Raw genomic sequence first — 15,460 nt, forward strand, 5'->3', positions numbered from 1 at the left:
AACAGATGCAGTGTCCAGTCCATAGACAGCATATCCCAAAAGGCTAATTCCTCCCCGGTCTGGCTCAGGTTCATAAAGTTAAGCATGTGTGTAAGTTTTGCAGCACTGGGGCCTAGGGCTCATTCCTGTACACTCTTACCCCCAGGAGTTGTACTTGCTGCTGAGCAAAGCCCTTTAAAGACCAGGTGCTGCTCACAGTGGTAGATGCTCTGGTTGTGGTGTGTTCCAGGCATTCAGGGTAATGGGGGTCTCGAGTCGGAGAAATAGAGAAGCTAGGTGCGAGGACTTGGGGAGGGAATAATGGTCAGAATTGGCAGTGGTTGGAGTTGTGAAGAGCTTAGCAGGAGAAGTGGAGGAGCTTAAGCTCTGTACGGACGCCATTCATCAGGGGATGTCCAAATGTTGTGGAGACAATCTGAAGAGCACTTCTTTACCCTCTCCAACCCCTCCTTCCAAAAGCCCTTTCTCTCTGCAAAGTGGTGTCTTGTGCTTGTCTGTGGGTGTTACCTTTAGAAATGCCTTTTGTGTAGTGTCTAAGAAACCTGGGGGTGTCTCTGTGGTATGTACAGATTGGATTTGTTTGCCTAGTACCGGTAGGTCTGCTTTGTGCTGGAAATGGCCATGTAAACATGCGAACACACAGACTGTAATGTAACCATATTGATTTTGGGTTTTTAAAGGAGTCCGAGGCCAGTGAGCACGTGAAAGAATTGCAGGTTTCTGACCGTTCGGATCATGAGCTGCTTCGTCTGACGGTGAGTCCTCGGGCATCGACCTTGTGCTCCTCTATGAGCACTCAGCAAATGAGCCCCTCGGGCCTCCTGCAGTGCCTATCCCTATCTCCCCACAGCTGGGAAAGCACTTCACAGGGTGGCCCAAACCAACACGATATTTTGCACTTGCCGAGCCTTGCTTCCAGGGGTCCCCAAACACGTTTTAAAGGCTTGGCTCAGTAGAACTCCATTCCACTGCTGGGGAAACCCAGACCCCAAGGACTGAGGTCCCGCTATGAGTCAGTGGTCGAGTTGAGAATGGAACCCAGCTCTGACTCTGGGGATATCCAGAACTGTGAGCCAATATGTTACCCCTCTGCCTCTGCACGTGTGACCTTTGCTGGAGATTGGACTGTGTATCAGCTCCCTGCCTCACCAGCAAACTCCTCTAGGCTCTCCCAGCCCAAACCTCGCCTGGCAGGTAGCAGTCAGCGAACTCCAGTCCCCGAGCTCCTCCGAGACTGTTCTCTTCAACACACAGACTCTGTCGCCATTCATTCACAGAGGATATTACGTTTTCTGCTCTGTTAAAGTGTTGTCATATTGCATCTTATTAACGTAACTGGGGTATACGCACCCCTTCCTTCAAACACAGCACCGAGTTGGTTTATAGCAAAAATAAAGCAAGTTCATGAACGAAAGGACGCAGGTTAAGTGATATCAGTTAGTTGGGATAAAGGTAGAAATGGTTACATGCAATTAAAAGTGAAAACAAAAAGGCTAAAACTTAATCTACCAAGATTACAGTCTTTGTTCAAGATGTTCTCTCACCTACAGTCTGTTTTCCAGATTTTACTGGCCAGGGTCCATCACAGAGCTCAGACTGCTTAAAATCAGAATGGCCAAACTGGGTCAGACCAATGGTCCATCTAGTTCAGTATCCTGTCATCCAACAGTGGCCAGTGCCAGGTGCTTCAAAGGAAATGAACAGAACAGGGCAATTATCAAGTGATCCATCCCCCATTGTCCAGACCCAGCATCTGGCAGTCAGAGGTTTAGAGACACTGAGAGCATAGGGTTGCATCCCTGACCATCTTAGCTAATAGCCATTGCTGGACCTGTCTTCCTTTAATATGTCTAGTTTTTTTTTTTTAATCCAGTTCTAGTTTTGGCCTTCACAACATCCCCTGGCAACGAGTTCCACAGGTTGACTGTGCATTGTTTAAAGAAGTACTTCCTTTTGTTTATTTTAAACCTGCTGCCCATTCATTTCATTGGGTGACCCCTAGTTCTTGTGTTATGTGAAGGGGAAATAACACTTCCCTAGTCACTTTCTTCACACCAGTCATGATTTTATAGACCTCTATTATATCCCCCTTAGTCAGCTCTTTTCCAAGCTAAAAGTCCCAGTCTTTTTAATCTCTTCTCATGTGGAAGCTGTTCCATACCCCTAGTCATTTTGGTTGCCCTTGTCTGAACCTTTTCTATTTCTAATGTATCTTTTCTGAGATGATTTGACCAGAACTGCATTTCCCTGGCTGTGGTAGGTCTGTGCCCTGACTCCCGGGGATCTCTGTTAGAACCTATGTACTCATCTGAAACCAGCCCCTTCTCCTTATTTTTTCTTTTAGGACTTTGGTTTCCAAAGTCGGCTCTCTGAGCAGGTCCTGGATATGGGTATTCTTTCTGCTGCTCTGGACAGCCCCAAGGTTGAGGTGAGTGGTGGCTGTGCGGCCAGCGATAGAGCTGTGGACGGGGGATAATGTGCTCTGCAGAGGAGGATGACACTGGCACTTGTTTTGAGCTTCTCACATGAGGCTGTACGAAGGGAAACAGAAGTGCAGTGTGGAGGCCACGCAGTGAGTAGTGGCAGAGCTGGGCTTAGAATCACAGTCTGCTTGAGCCCTAGTGCAGTGCCCTGTCCATGCTGAATGCAAACCACAGCTAAATGCAGAGGTAGCTGCAATATGTTCCTTGGCTGGAAGGCTAGTTCCCGTTTAGAGCCAGCGTACACATACCTTGTAGTGTCTCTGTATGGGCGTGTTGCCTTTCCTTGGGCCCTCTTTCTCTGGTGATTGTTGGTGGGACGGTGAGTGTATTTTATATTTTCCTGCTCTGTGTGTGTGTGTGTATGCGCGTGTGTGTGTGTTTCTCTTTTTTTCTCCTAAGCGGATGGGTGGGATTTGGATAATGGAAAACGATGGCAGGGGAAAAATAAACAAGTGTTCCAAGAAAACAAGAGGCTGACTTGCTCGGACAGATGTCAGTACGAAGAGGCTCAGGCGTCTTACATATTTTAGGGGTGTTGCCTAATTTGTTGGGAAAATGAGACCCTCTCTTTGGGTCAATGTGGCATGTGAACAGAGGTGTGGGTTTGTGGTGTGGCGAGTGTGTGCAGTTGCCCCATCCAGGAAGTGACTGAATGAGGGCAGTTCTGGTTGAAGGAGGTTTCTGTGCATCTGGAGGTTTTATCTGTGTCTCTCCAGTTTGTTACCAAGCCAATTTTTCAGCCCCCACAAGCCAATTTTACCTCCCCCACCGTACAAGGTAAGCCTGGCAGTGCGTCAGCTGAAGGAGTGCGCTGCACTGTGTGTCAGTAAGCATTGGGTCAGGGCTCCAGCTGGGTTTACTCAGCCTTGATCTGATTGTAAGTGAGTCGATCAGCCGAGAGGAAGACACCCCAAGTGACAAACTCACCACCTGTCTGGCAGAGAGTAGATCCAGTTTGCTTAGGTGGCGTTTGGAGAATACACCTGTCCTCTTGTGCTTAATAATGAAGATAATCAGGTGTGAAAGGAAAACAAAATATGTGCCTGCTGTATATTTTCCCCCTCCTTTTTGCTACGGCATAAGTATCATGCATACAAATTCCTCGTTGGATCAGACACATTATGAGTTTATTACAGCCTTGTCTCGAGGAAAGAGAGGTGGGTTTGAAATGGTGCCCCCTGCAGAACTGCAGCTGCTGCTTTGTGTTGAGAGAGGATGTTTTCAAATGACACTTCTGGTTGGGTAGAATGTGTTTATTTCTACATAAGGGGCTTGCTTTTGCTTTGGCAAAATATCCTGTTTCTTGAAATAAAATTGCTTATGTGACAGCTGAGTGACCAGTGTTCGGGTTTGTTTCCCAGTGAATATCAGTGTTGGGATCTGCAGTAGATGAACTCAGTGGCTCAGCAGAGGCCGCGTTGTCTGTTGTCTAGAGCGAGGGACTGGGCTCCCGCACTCACGATGAAAAAGGCACTGCACTCTCCCCACCTTGCCCCCAAATCCTCCTTTTATAGATGGGGCTAACTCCTGCCTGGAAGGAGGGTAGAACGCTCTGGTGTTTGCCAAGGGCTTGGAGATCTCCGATGAACAGGGCCGGCTCCAGGCACCAGCTTGGCAAGCAGGTGCTTGGGGCGGCCACTCCGGAGAGGGGCGGTAGATCCAGCTATTCAGCTGCAATTCAGCGGACGGTCCCTCCCTCCCGCTCGGAGCGAAGGACCTTCTGCCGAATTGCCACCGCAGATCGCGATCGCGGCTTTTTTTTCTTTTTCTTTTTCTTTTTCTTTCTTTCTTTTTTTTTTTTTTTTTTTTTTTTTTTTTTTTTTTTTTGGCTGCTTGGGGTGGCGAAAACCCTGGAGCCGGCCCTGCCGATAAAGTTTTGATATAGACTGGAAATATTTTTCCTGGCCTCTCTTTAGGGCTGGAAGGGAGGGGAGGTCTCCTCTGTAGGATGATGATGATGATGTTTTTCATTTGACTCTGAGAACAGCCGTATTCATATCGGTCTGATCTATACTAGCCTTTTCCCTCCTGATTTTCCCATTATTGCTACGCCTGGCTCCGCTCCAGCAGTGCAGCTAGAGTGGACCAGGGGCCCCGGCCCCGGCCCCAGCCATGTTAACCCTTTGCTGTCTAGACTGGCTCTTGAGCAGGCTTCGAGGACACAGGGTTTAAGCTGCTGACATTCGGCTCCACCAGTGAAGCTGCATCAACGGTAGCAATAGCGGTAAAAGGCTAATCTAGAAACAGCCACAGGGCCTGACCGAATTCCCTTTGAAGTCAATGGGAATCTTTATCTTGCCTTCTTTGGGCTTTGATGGTGCCCTTAGAAAGGAATTGGGCTAGATTTACCTCTTGAAGAACAGCTTGTCAATTCTTCTCCCCTTCTGTCTCACCCTCAATGTTGTGTTTCATCCTGAGTGTGAGCGGTTTCACAGCTCTGCGTCCCAGAACAGGAGACTAGACTAATAACACCACTTCACTCTTATCCAGGATCCCCACAGGACAGTACTGAGGTAGGGGGAGAGGAAGGGGAAGGGACTTGCCAAGGGTCACACAGTGAGTCAGTGGCAGAATCAGAATTTAAACCCTAGACCTCCTGACTCCCAGCCCCCTGCTCAATCCACTAGCCCAAAGCCGGCCCCAGGGCTAGAACTCTGATGCCCTGCGGAAGACACAGGCTAACCCCAGCTTTTAAAAATGAACCTGAAGCAGTTCCTTTAATCGCAGTGTCAAGGGGTCCAGGTTGCTCCAGTTAGAGAGAAAGAGACCGAGTGAGAGCCAGGTGGCAGCCATCAGTGTAGGCTCCCCCCCAATGACTCTAGTAGGGGAACAAGATCTTCCTAGGAATAAAAATAGCCATTTGTGCTTTCAAAGGTGACCGTAATGGATCCCATCTGGAGCCAGGGGATGTTTGCTGAGCTGCCCGGTTCTTGGGACCTGAAGCCACTAATTGCTTGGGGCAGGAGAGAGGGAGCTGCCTAGGAGAGGTCTGACTGGGTTGAAGTGATGAGATGTGACAGCACTAGCAGGGAATCCTTCTGCTCATTGCTTTACTAGAAATTTGCATAAATCATTGCTATTTATAATTTCATTTTTTTTAAATGTTGGCCCTGCCCCTTGGTGCACTTCCATATGGCAAAGTCACCGCCTCAACTCCTGAGCGCTCAGCCACCAATGAGTGTGCGGGGAGCCTCCGATCGAAAGATAGGCTGTTAACGCTTTCCCTCCCTCCTTGCCTTCCCTGGGTGGAGGGGGAGGCTGTTTCTGATGCCCTAGCCTTGTTCTCATCTGTTGGCCTCATTGGATTGGTTCTTTATCTGAGACTGAGTTGTCTGCTTCTCACCCCCCTCTTATGTTCCTAGGCAGCTTTTAAACTTGCAGGCTCCCTGGTTTCCTCTCTGCCGTGCCAGAAGATCCCCATTGTCCTTTGGCAATTGTGCAAGGCTGGCAGCAGCAGTCACTCCTAGTGGATGCTAGCGAGGGAGCCTTCCTGCCCCAGAGTCATAGAAACATAGAATATCAGAGTTGGAAGGGACCTCAAGAGGTCATCTAGTCCAACCCCCTGCTCAAAGCAGGACCAATTCCCAGCTAAATCATCCCAGCCAGGGCTTTGTCAAGCCGGGCCTTAAAAACCTCCAAGGAAGGAGACTCCAAGTCCCAAGGGCATTCCCTGTGAGAGGGCTATTTGTCTCCATGCGGTGGGGTCTGACTCCGCCTGTACACACCTGAGCCTGGCCCCTCATGATCTGATGCTGTCCTGGAGAGAAGCCATGGCGTAGGACTGAGTCAGGAGTGGGAGTCTGTTCCCAGCTCAGCCACTCACTCCTGCTGTGAATTTGGCCCGTCATTTCACTTCTGCCTCTCTGTTTCCCTTCCTGTAAAATTGGGCTAGAACTCAGGCCAACATTTTCAAAAGTGACAAGTGGTTTTGGTGCCCGACCTGACTTTCCAAGGCTGAGCCCCCGCTCTCTGAAAATCTTTTCAGATGTGTCAACTTGGACCCCAAAATCACTAGAGAGTTCAAAGCAGCGTGCAAGGGTGCTGTTAGGTTTATCAGTGTTTGTAAAGCTCTTTGAGGTCTTTTGTGCACCAGAGAAGGACAGAGCGTTTTGATTTTAGCAATTGCTTGGACGGTTTTCTGAGGGCCAGTTTGTTTGCTGCTTCGGTGTGGTGCTCAGCTACAGGGACAAAGCAGCACAGGCTTCCCTCCTCTCTTCTGCAGAACGACTGTAAATTCTGCAAACCCCACACCGTTTGCTTTTACCTGCAGGCCCAGGGGCTGGGAGAAGAGGAAAAGGACCAAAGCAAAGCCAGCTTAGAAGAAGAGCAAAGCAAAAGAACCAAAGCTGCTGAGAGGTATGGTATAAACAGGCCAGGGCTACAAACGATGGCTGTAGAGGTCTAGCTCCCCACTGCTCTCCTATCCAGCCTACACCTGAGGCTATTGTAGTGTGATCATTGCAACCCCTGCAGGAATCCCCCTGTTAAGCTGTAGAAACCCTGGGGTGTTTATCTTAAAAGGTCCTTTCCTTCGTCTTTCACTTTCTTCTCTTCTCTTCTCCCTCTCCCCTGCTGTCTCAGCGGGTTCAGTGCTGCTTCAGGCCTCTGGCTGGGTAGGCAAGCAAACGATGTAGCTTTCATCTCCCTGAAAACTCCACCAGAGAGAGAGTCAACGTCTTGTTTCCCTTAAGGCTATTTGGCTTTTCTCTAAGGCTAGGAAACTTTTCTTTTCTTCTATGTTGCTGACCTGGGTGAATATAGCTAACATTTTGGCAGTCCTATCAGGATGCTCTGGACTAGTTCAAATCTTCTGTTGTGGCTCATGGCATTTAACTATGGGAGGCTCAGTCACTACATATCACTTTTCAGATTATTCAGGGTCTGAAGCAGCCCCTCCCAGTCCACTTTATACTGGGCCTGCTGGAATATCGGTACTGCGCAGCTAACTTATCAGTGGCTAAATGCTCTCCGGTGACAGGCCAGCTCCCTGTTAATGACAATGAATCCAGCCCTGACCTAAGTGGGACCAATTCCGTTTATTTCCGTGAGCGTACATTCCTACAGCAGGCAGAATGGACCCAGTGTCCATACTAGACTATCTTGTGTCATGGTCTACTGAAGCTTTAATTCTGGAGAGCAACATTTACTATCCCAGGAACAATCTGGGCATCCTAACACTTAGTTACTGCAGGGACTGGAAGACTTGTTTGTTTGTTTTTCTATTTGTGGTGACAAGTTTAAATATACAGAAATGTTCTGACCAAAACAGCTCAGGCTGCCCGCAAGTCTCTCCTGGGAGCTGTAGAATGTTTTGTTTGCAGAGGAAATGTGTGTTAGACACCTAATCTCCATGTGTAGTTTCATAGTGTTCTGGTGTGTTGGGCAATTGGGAACCACGGTCCTGTGCCCTAATGCTGAAGATGGCGCTGTTCCAAAAAGGATGTTGGAGAGACTGATCTGCAGTAGTCCTTACGACCTGCCGTAGACACTGGTGAACCCTGTGCACTTGTGCTCGGAGATGCTGCTCATATGAAGGCTCCCTGAAAAAACATCTTCTGTGCAGCAAACATCTTATCACTCTATACCTGCTTCCCAGAGCTGTGTGTTCACTCTCTTCATTCTTCATTTCTCCTCTCCGCTGGTAACGCTGCTTTGTACTTGTCTAGTGTCTCTTGTCTTTCTGCCTCTAAGATGCTGTAGGGCTGCAGATATGGGCATGCCTGCCAGTATTTCCAGCTGTAGTTCAGATACAGTGTAGATGTTGTTAATGGGGTTGGTTTGTCTTCAAATATGCTTTGGGAAATTCTCCAAGGACTTGGAAAAGAAGGGAAATTTTCCTTGGAAGGGATTCAGCATTTAGAGATTGACAGACACTTACTTATACCCCAGTCACCTATTAGTCTTTCAATGCTTGCAACTCCTACGCTGGTTTGGATGATGGAAGGGAGCTGTTGTTTTGCCCTTAGGCAACAACAGAGTTGGACTAACTGGTACCCTTGGCAGGTATGCAGTGGTGTTGCAGATGTGTGCACCCCTCACTTTAGCTTTGCATCCTGGTCTCCCTCCATCCTGTTTAAATGGAGCAAGCAGTGGAGTCCACTTTTCACTAATCTGTTATTCTGTTACCTTTTTACTGCTGCAAAGTGAGAGGGACCAGCGCCCCTTCAGTGCTTGCGAAATGGCCGAAGAGAAGTGTTTAAGTTTAGAGAACGCCAGCCAGGAAGAGACTGCTGCCCTGGAGCAAAAGGAGGGATCGCTGGATAGTCTGACCAATCCGGAGGAGCCTGCAGCCACTCATCAGGCGTAAGGGCTCATATTAAATTCCTCTGGTGCTCTGAGGAGGAGAGTTCTTGCCTTCTTGTATGCTGTTCTCGTATGTGACCCCTGCTGAATGTGAAGATGTGGCTTGGTGCTTTCAGTTGAGGTTCTCAGTAGGCACTGTGGGAGAATGAGTTTAAAAACAAGAGCACTTCTGTGTGCAGCTCCTAAGTGCACATGCTCCTGAGGCGCTGTTTTGCTGCCAGTCCTGCAACCAATAGCCCAGTGTGTCAATTGTCTGTATTAGAGAAAATGAAGTAGCTGCTGTTCTTGCCCAGCCATTGGGCCTTATAGAGTCAGGCTTCATGATCTAATTCCTGAGAAAATTCAGGTTAGGAGTTAGATGATCAGGTTCATTCCTAGGCAGTGCAGAAATGATTGAAGCAAGATTTGCTCACGTCCTGCTTGGAAGAGAGCACTTCAGCCTCTCTGTGCGGTTAGAAAGGCCAACCATGCCCATCTAGGTTTATGCCAGAGAGCGGATTTCTCCAAGTATAACTGCTGAGCACTACCGAGACCAGAGCCACCAGTATCAAATGCATTTAACTGCCATCAATGAACGGTGGACTGCATCTTGGCTTGTGTTATCTGGTGAGATCACCGCCCGAGCTGGTAGAACTAGAGTCCCCAATAAAGGCCAGTGGTTCATTGCTTACTAAACTGGTGGCCTTTGCAGTCAGGTGCCTGCAGTCCTACCACAGCAACAGATCTTGGTGGAAACAGTCTTGCAGATTTTTGTGTCTGTACTGAAAAAAACACCAGGTGTAACTGGGCAGAACGGATGGTGCCCTCACAGGGTACATGCAACTTCAAGACAGTCTGTGGTCACTGGTAGGGAAGTGTGAGGGTGTCTCAGTGCCATGTCCAGGAACATACCTGCCTTGAAAAACGGAATAGTTTGTATAAATGCTTTTAAAAAAAGAAAATTGAGGTAGGAGGGGTGGAAAATGACACCAAGGAGCTTGGAGTGTTGTCCAGCTCAGGATGATAAGCTCCACCTGTTTGCTTTGGGCATTGTTACATGTAGCATTGGCATGGGCAATGTATTGGGAGGTCCCACGGCGGTATTAGGAGTGCATGATTTATCTATAGCCCCAAGGACCCCCCACCCCATGCTGCTCGCTTTCTCTGTAGTGGCTGCACCCTTTTTCTGGTGTTACTGACATTGTTGAATTCCCTGTTCCCCGGCAGCGTCGCGGAACCTCTGCCTCAGTTCAGCGGTGTCAGAGCATGCCAAGGCCTGCAGCTTTCGATCTCGCCACCCGGGAAGCAGAATTTCATTTTGTACCTACACCAGTGCAGGTTTTTTCCCCTTGAGCCTCTTTCAGGCCTCATAACTTTGCTGCCCTTTGAAAAAGCTTAATTAGAAACAGATTGGTTTTCTATTGAATTTTTGGAGATCCTATTGCTTTCTATTACCGGAGGCTGGCAAGCTTCCAGCACATTTATATAACTGATTCAGAAAAATACCTCATCCATAAGTAGTGTGTTTGTTTGAGCCAGACACTGGTTGGTTTGCTTTAGCTGGGGAGGAGGTGAAGCTGCCTAAGTAAAATAACCAGTCCCCAATCCCGCAGTCCCGGTATAAACAACGCTCCCATTGCAGGCAATGGGAATGCATGCAGACTGCAGAATCAGGTGACTAGACAAATGAAGAGAAGGCAGAGCTCTCTCTGAAAATACAGGGGCAGTGGAAAGAGTGCCATTTTTGTGTATGGTACTTGTGTATTTAAAGAGCCCTGGCTTTGACCTGGTAAGCTCAAGCGGGGTTATTACTGAATTACATTTTCTTTTTAAATTCTTGACTTTTTCTGTTTTCCTTTTTCTCCCCCCATCCCCATGATTGCTATTCACCAGAATATTTGTGGGGAAGCCTCAGTTTTTCCCTCTTACAAGCAGACTTCCTGCTGACTCATGCCACAACTCCTCTTCCTTTAACTATAAACATGAGCCCACTGCATAGGCGGTGAGCTCATTTGTGGAAAAGAGAGAGAGCCAGACTTTCCAAAGACATTGGCTGCTGGGCTCTTTCAAACATGTGGCCTTACAAGCATGTGTTGTCCTAACACGTGACCTTTCTGCATTAGCACAGTGGGAAGGTGCTGCTGCCGGAACTGGTGGAAGCTCACCTCATCCACAGGGCCGGCTCCAGCATTTGTGCCACCCCAAGCAAAAAAAAACAAAACAAAACAAAAACGCAATCGCGACCGGCGGTGGCAATTGGGGGGGAGGGGGGGGCGGGAAAAGCTGCGATCGGTGGCGGCAGTTCGGCGGCAGGTCCTTCGCTCCTAGAGGGAGTGAGGGACCTTCTGCTCCCGAATTGCTACACATGCCGCCCCTCTCCCTTGGCCGCCCCAAGCACCTGCTTGTTAAGCTGGTGCCTGGAGCCGACCCTGCTCATCCAGACACCACTGCTCCTCCGGCTTGAAGAGGCAAAAGAGAAACTCTTCTCCCTTGCCCTCTTTTGCACAAGCTTGAGGACCAGGAGGTCCTTGTGAAGATCAGCAAATTCAGGTGGTGGCTGGATGAGAAGGGGAGAACCCCTGGCTTCCATTCCCCCAGTGTTTCAATGTAGGTAGTCCCATCAGAAGCCCTGCAGCTGTGGGAGGGTGGGGCAGGGAGGAAAGCAGTCACTTAGGTAGCCTCAGTATCCGGAGGCTGATCTTTACCCTTTCCACCAAGGAGGCTGTGCTGTGTGTCCGTTCGAGAAGCCGAGGCAGGAAGAGCGGAAGCTGCTTTCCTAGGTCACTCAGCATGGCAGCAGCAAACCCAGGACTAGAATCCAGCTCTCCCGAGTCCCTGTCGTGTTTGGTTTAATGGTTTTTAGAGGCATTGCTGTGGTGCTGTGCCCAGTGGTAGCTGAGCGGTGTGTCCTTGCTGCTTCCCAAGCAAGAAAGCTGCCTTTGGTCACAATCCAGCCAAGCTGAGAAAGGGTATGCAGAAGCTTTTTCATCCCTCTCTCTGCGTAACGTTTGTCTGAATGCATTCTCATTCCGCTTGAGTGAAGAAGCCTGAGTTTCAGAGCCCCGAGCTTCCTCTGAGGTCCTCACCTCGAGTGTCCTTCCAGGGTTATAGATAAATCACTGACTAGTTAATTACCTGTACCAGGGACTTTGCTGCCCAAGCAAACCAGATTAGATCTCGGGGCATGGCAGAGATCAGGAAGAACATTGAGATGTTTCCCCTACCCTTGTCTGAATTAGTCTGGCACTTCAGTTAATCGCCTTCTGCCTGTCCTGTGTAGCACTGGTGCAGTCCTGTCAAACCTCCTGCTTGTTTTCTAATGTCCCCTGTGACCTGAGGCCTCCTCCCACAGTGTGACCTGGCCAGTGAGAGGGCTGGCATTGCATCGTGAGCTGGCAAGAAGCCCTCTGTGTGCTTTGTGGTTGGGGGATCTGCGGTCCCTTGGCAGAACACTAATGGCTGGAGCAGCTCACTGGCTGGCGCTAACTTTGCCAACCTCATGTGTAGGTTACTGAACTGGAGGGGCAAGGTTTGCGTTCACGGGCTTTTCTCTTTGCTCTTGTTTTCTTGTGGCCCCTTTAGATGAAGGTCCAGCGGCCTTGTGCCAGCTCAGGTGCTCTGAGTTTGGCCAATTAAGCGGGCATGGCACCACTTGGGGCTATAAAGGATCAGGGTGAATCAGAATGGGAGGAGGTCCTCGAAGAGAGTTGTAGGAGGTTCCTGGGGGAAAGCTGAAGGCAGGAGAGGGGTTTGCCAGTTGACCTCCCCAAGGCTGAGACAAGGGCTGGAGTGCTGGTGCTGAAGGCAGCAAAAAAGCAGAGGGCCTGCTCATTTCTAAGCCAAAGAGCTGCAGCTGAGGGCCGGAGAGGGCTGACGGCCAGCAAGCAATGGAGGGGCTTACCCACTGACCTCTCCACACCAGAGAGCTGGACCCAGGGGACCAGTGAGGGGGCCCAGGGGCGCGTTGGGTGCTCCCCGGTGCGGATGATCTCCCAGCAGAGAGGCTGAGGGGTTCCCATTGGGAAGAGTGCATTGCAGTCCAGCTGTCCTGGCAGAAGGATAGGAGAGGACCGAAGAAGAAGCTGGGTGTGGTGGAAGATGGCACTTACTGCACTCTGCCAAGTCAATGGACTAGCTATTGTGGGACTTTAAGGACCCTGTGCACTGGAGGTGGCAAACGGTCTGTCTTTTGGGGCTTTTGTTCCGGACCGTTTGTGTGATGTTTTAGTAATAAACTGGCCCCTAGGAGGGGTATTTCTGAGGCAAGAGAGTTTGTGTGACGTTACGGGGACTACAAAAACAACAAGGAGTCTGGTGGCACCTTAAAGACTAACAGATTTATTTGGGCATAAGCTTTCGTGGGTAAAAACCTCACTTCTTCGGATGCATAGAGTGAAAGTTACAGATGCAGGCATTATATACTGACACATGGAGAGCAGGGAGTTACTTCGCTAGTGAAGAACCAGTGTTGACAGGAACCAGTAATGAGCCAGCCACTCCCAGTCCCTAGTCAAGCCCAGATTAATGGTGTTAAATGGTGTTATGGGGACTGTGAAGGAGGGAAGCTGAGGCAGGCTGCCTGTTTGGCTGTAGCTTGCCACAGGAGGGCGCCTGGGGCTGCCTTATGAAGCCATGTGTTCCACCTGGAGTTCTGCTTACCCTTCCTCCCTGCTGCCTGAGCCGACTGTGAGGCTTAGCCACTGCCCTGTTTCCTGCGTATGCCAGAGGTATTCTGTGGGTCTGTTTTTCAAGACCGAATAATTGTTCCCCAGAGAAGAACAGGAGTACTTGTGGCACCTTAGAGACTAGTCGGAGACGGCAAAAGTAGGATTCTAGGTCACTGCAGAACTGTATCATGTTCGTGGGTCTGGAAGGGCAAAAGGAAAGGCCCCGAGATAGGACAGATTCTTCTGCTGGGCTAAGAGAATAGCTGGAAAGATTAACAACATTGTTGGGTGGGGTAAGGGAGCTACTGTTGTGGCTCCTTGTGACATGTAGCAGTTTAGACAGTTTAGTGTCCTTTTTCTTTTGTAGAGAAGCAAAGTTTGTGTTGTAAATGGCTTGTCTAGTTTTTGTCAAGTCTATCCATGAGGAAGTTTGTGTGGAAGGTTGGTGTTTCATGAGAGTATCCAGTTTTGAGAGTTCAGTCTTGATCTTTCCCTGTTTGCTGTATAGGATGTTGATCAGGTGGTTTCGCAGTTTCTTTGAGAGTGTGTGGCACAGTCTCTCAGCATAGTCTATGTGATATGTTGATTGCAATGGATTTTTTTACCTTTTAGTCCTTTTGGTATGATGTCCATCTGCTTGCATTTGGAAAGGAAGATGATGTCTGTCTGTATCTGTACGAGTTTTTTCATGAAGTTGATGGATTTCCACTCCATACGGCTAAATGCAGTGCCTTGCATAATGTTCCCCAGAGGTTAGTCTGTTTTCCTGCCCATTCAGCCGAGACCTTTCTGGCCTATATGGAAACAAAAGGCAGCTGCCAAATCCTGCTGCTCTACATGGACCGTTCACCGAGCCCTGGCCCAACGGGCCCGTAGAACATATGCTGTCATACTATAGTCACTGCATGGAACTGCTGCTTAGCGCCTTTGGCCTTTCTGAGTGAACCCATTGTTCTCCAGGCCGTGCTACTTGTTACTACTTGCTGTCTGTGTTCCAGTAGTAGCCGGAAGCTCCAATTGTGGCTCCATTGTCACCAAGCATTTTTCCCCCAGCCTGACCCTCGTGCACTGAGGTTCTGGCACATCTTGCAAGCGAAGTGGTGATGGGCCAGTACAGAACAGGAGTGGGCGACATCCAAGGAATACCTAGATGCTACAGGAGGAGGGGTCCTTCCCTGCCTCAGTATTGGATTCAAGCAGTGGTGCTTGGGGACTCTTGCTGGAGGTGCTGTCTTTGGAAGGAAATATAAAACTCATGCCCTGGCCGCATGTCATTTATACTTGTCGAGAGCTCTCTTTGTAAGAGTTGTGGTATTCACCCTGCTGCGCTGCTGGTTAAATTCCAGCTTGGTAATGACATACTGCCTCCCTGAATTCCCCCTGCAGTCCCAACTGGATACAAAGCAAGTGGTGTAATCGCATACAGAGGGTTGGGGTGGGAGAATGGCTCAGTTCTCCAGTCATGCTGAGAGGAATATCAAGAGGATAAGTTGTGTGGCGAAGTACATTCCATTTCTCCCCCGCCCCAGTGCTTGCACCCATCTACACCCCCCTTCTTCATCCCTTGTCCTGCAGAGCTGGTCAGCAGCTGCTGTGCTCCAGTCGAGAGGTGGCTACATACCAGTGGTAGTGGCAGTGATTTCTGTGTATCCGCTCCCGACCTCATCAAGGTGTATTGAGGGGTGCCTGTTATCCTGTTTTAAAGACAGCTTTTTTTTTTTTCTTTTTTCCTGGCAGACAACTTGGGGAGGAAATCAAACAAGTGGTGTCCTTGAACTGGCCTTCTGCAGAATCCCTGGAGGAAATAGCCAGGGAGCAGGAGCAGGAGCAGGAGCTGGAGGAAGAAAAAATGCGTTTACTGCAAGCAAAGGAGAAGAAGGTTCAGCGATTCCAGGAGGAGTTGAGGCAAGAGGAGGAGGAAGAAGCTCAAGTGCTTCATCAGCAGAAAGAAAAGTCCCTCCGGTAATTTCCTTTCAGACTCTAACTCCTCCCGCAGCCCCCAAACCTTCCCCTGCTGTGACTCCTTGC

The 15,460-nt window shown here is 49.3% G+C and overlaps 1 protein-coding gene across 13 annotated transcripts in view; it reads left to right on the forward strand.

Moving 5' to 3' along the window:
- CEP164 (centrosomal protein 164) overlaps positions 1-15,460 on the forward strand; it is an 82,879-nt gene that overhangs the window by 35,478 nt on the left and 31,941 nt on the right. For 11 of the 13 annotated variants that reach the window (XM_065569107.1, XM_065569100.1, XM_065569103.1 and 8 more), the window contains 5 exons: positions 681-755; positions 2,345-2,428; positions 6,754-6,839; positions 8,628-8,786; positions 15,170-15,394. In XM_065569107.1, coding sequence (XP_065425179.1) covers positions 681-755; positions 2,345-2,428; positions 6,754-6,839; positions 8,628-8,786; positions 15,170-15,394 — 629 coding nt within the window. The remainder of the gene's footprint in view (positions 1-680; positions 756-2,344; positions 2,429-6,753; positions 6,840-8,627; positions 8,787-15,169; positions 15,395-15,460) is intronic. The other 2 variants (XM_065569106.1, XM_065569111.1) reach the window with 1 other exon arrangement.

Source organism: Chrysemys picta, chromosome 16, assembly GCF_011386835.1.
Source record: "Chrysemys picta bellii isolate R12L10 chromosome 16, ASM1138683v2, whole genome shotgun sequence".
Lineage (NCBI taxonomy): Eukaryota > Metazoa > Chordata > Testudines > Emydidae > Chrysemys > Chrysemys picta.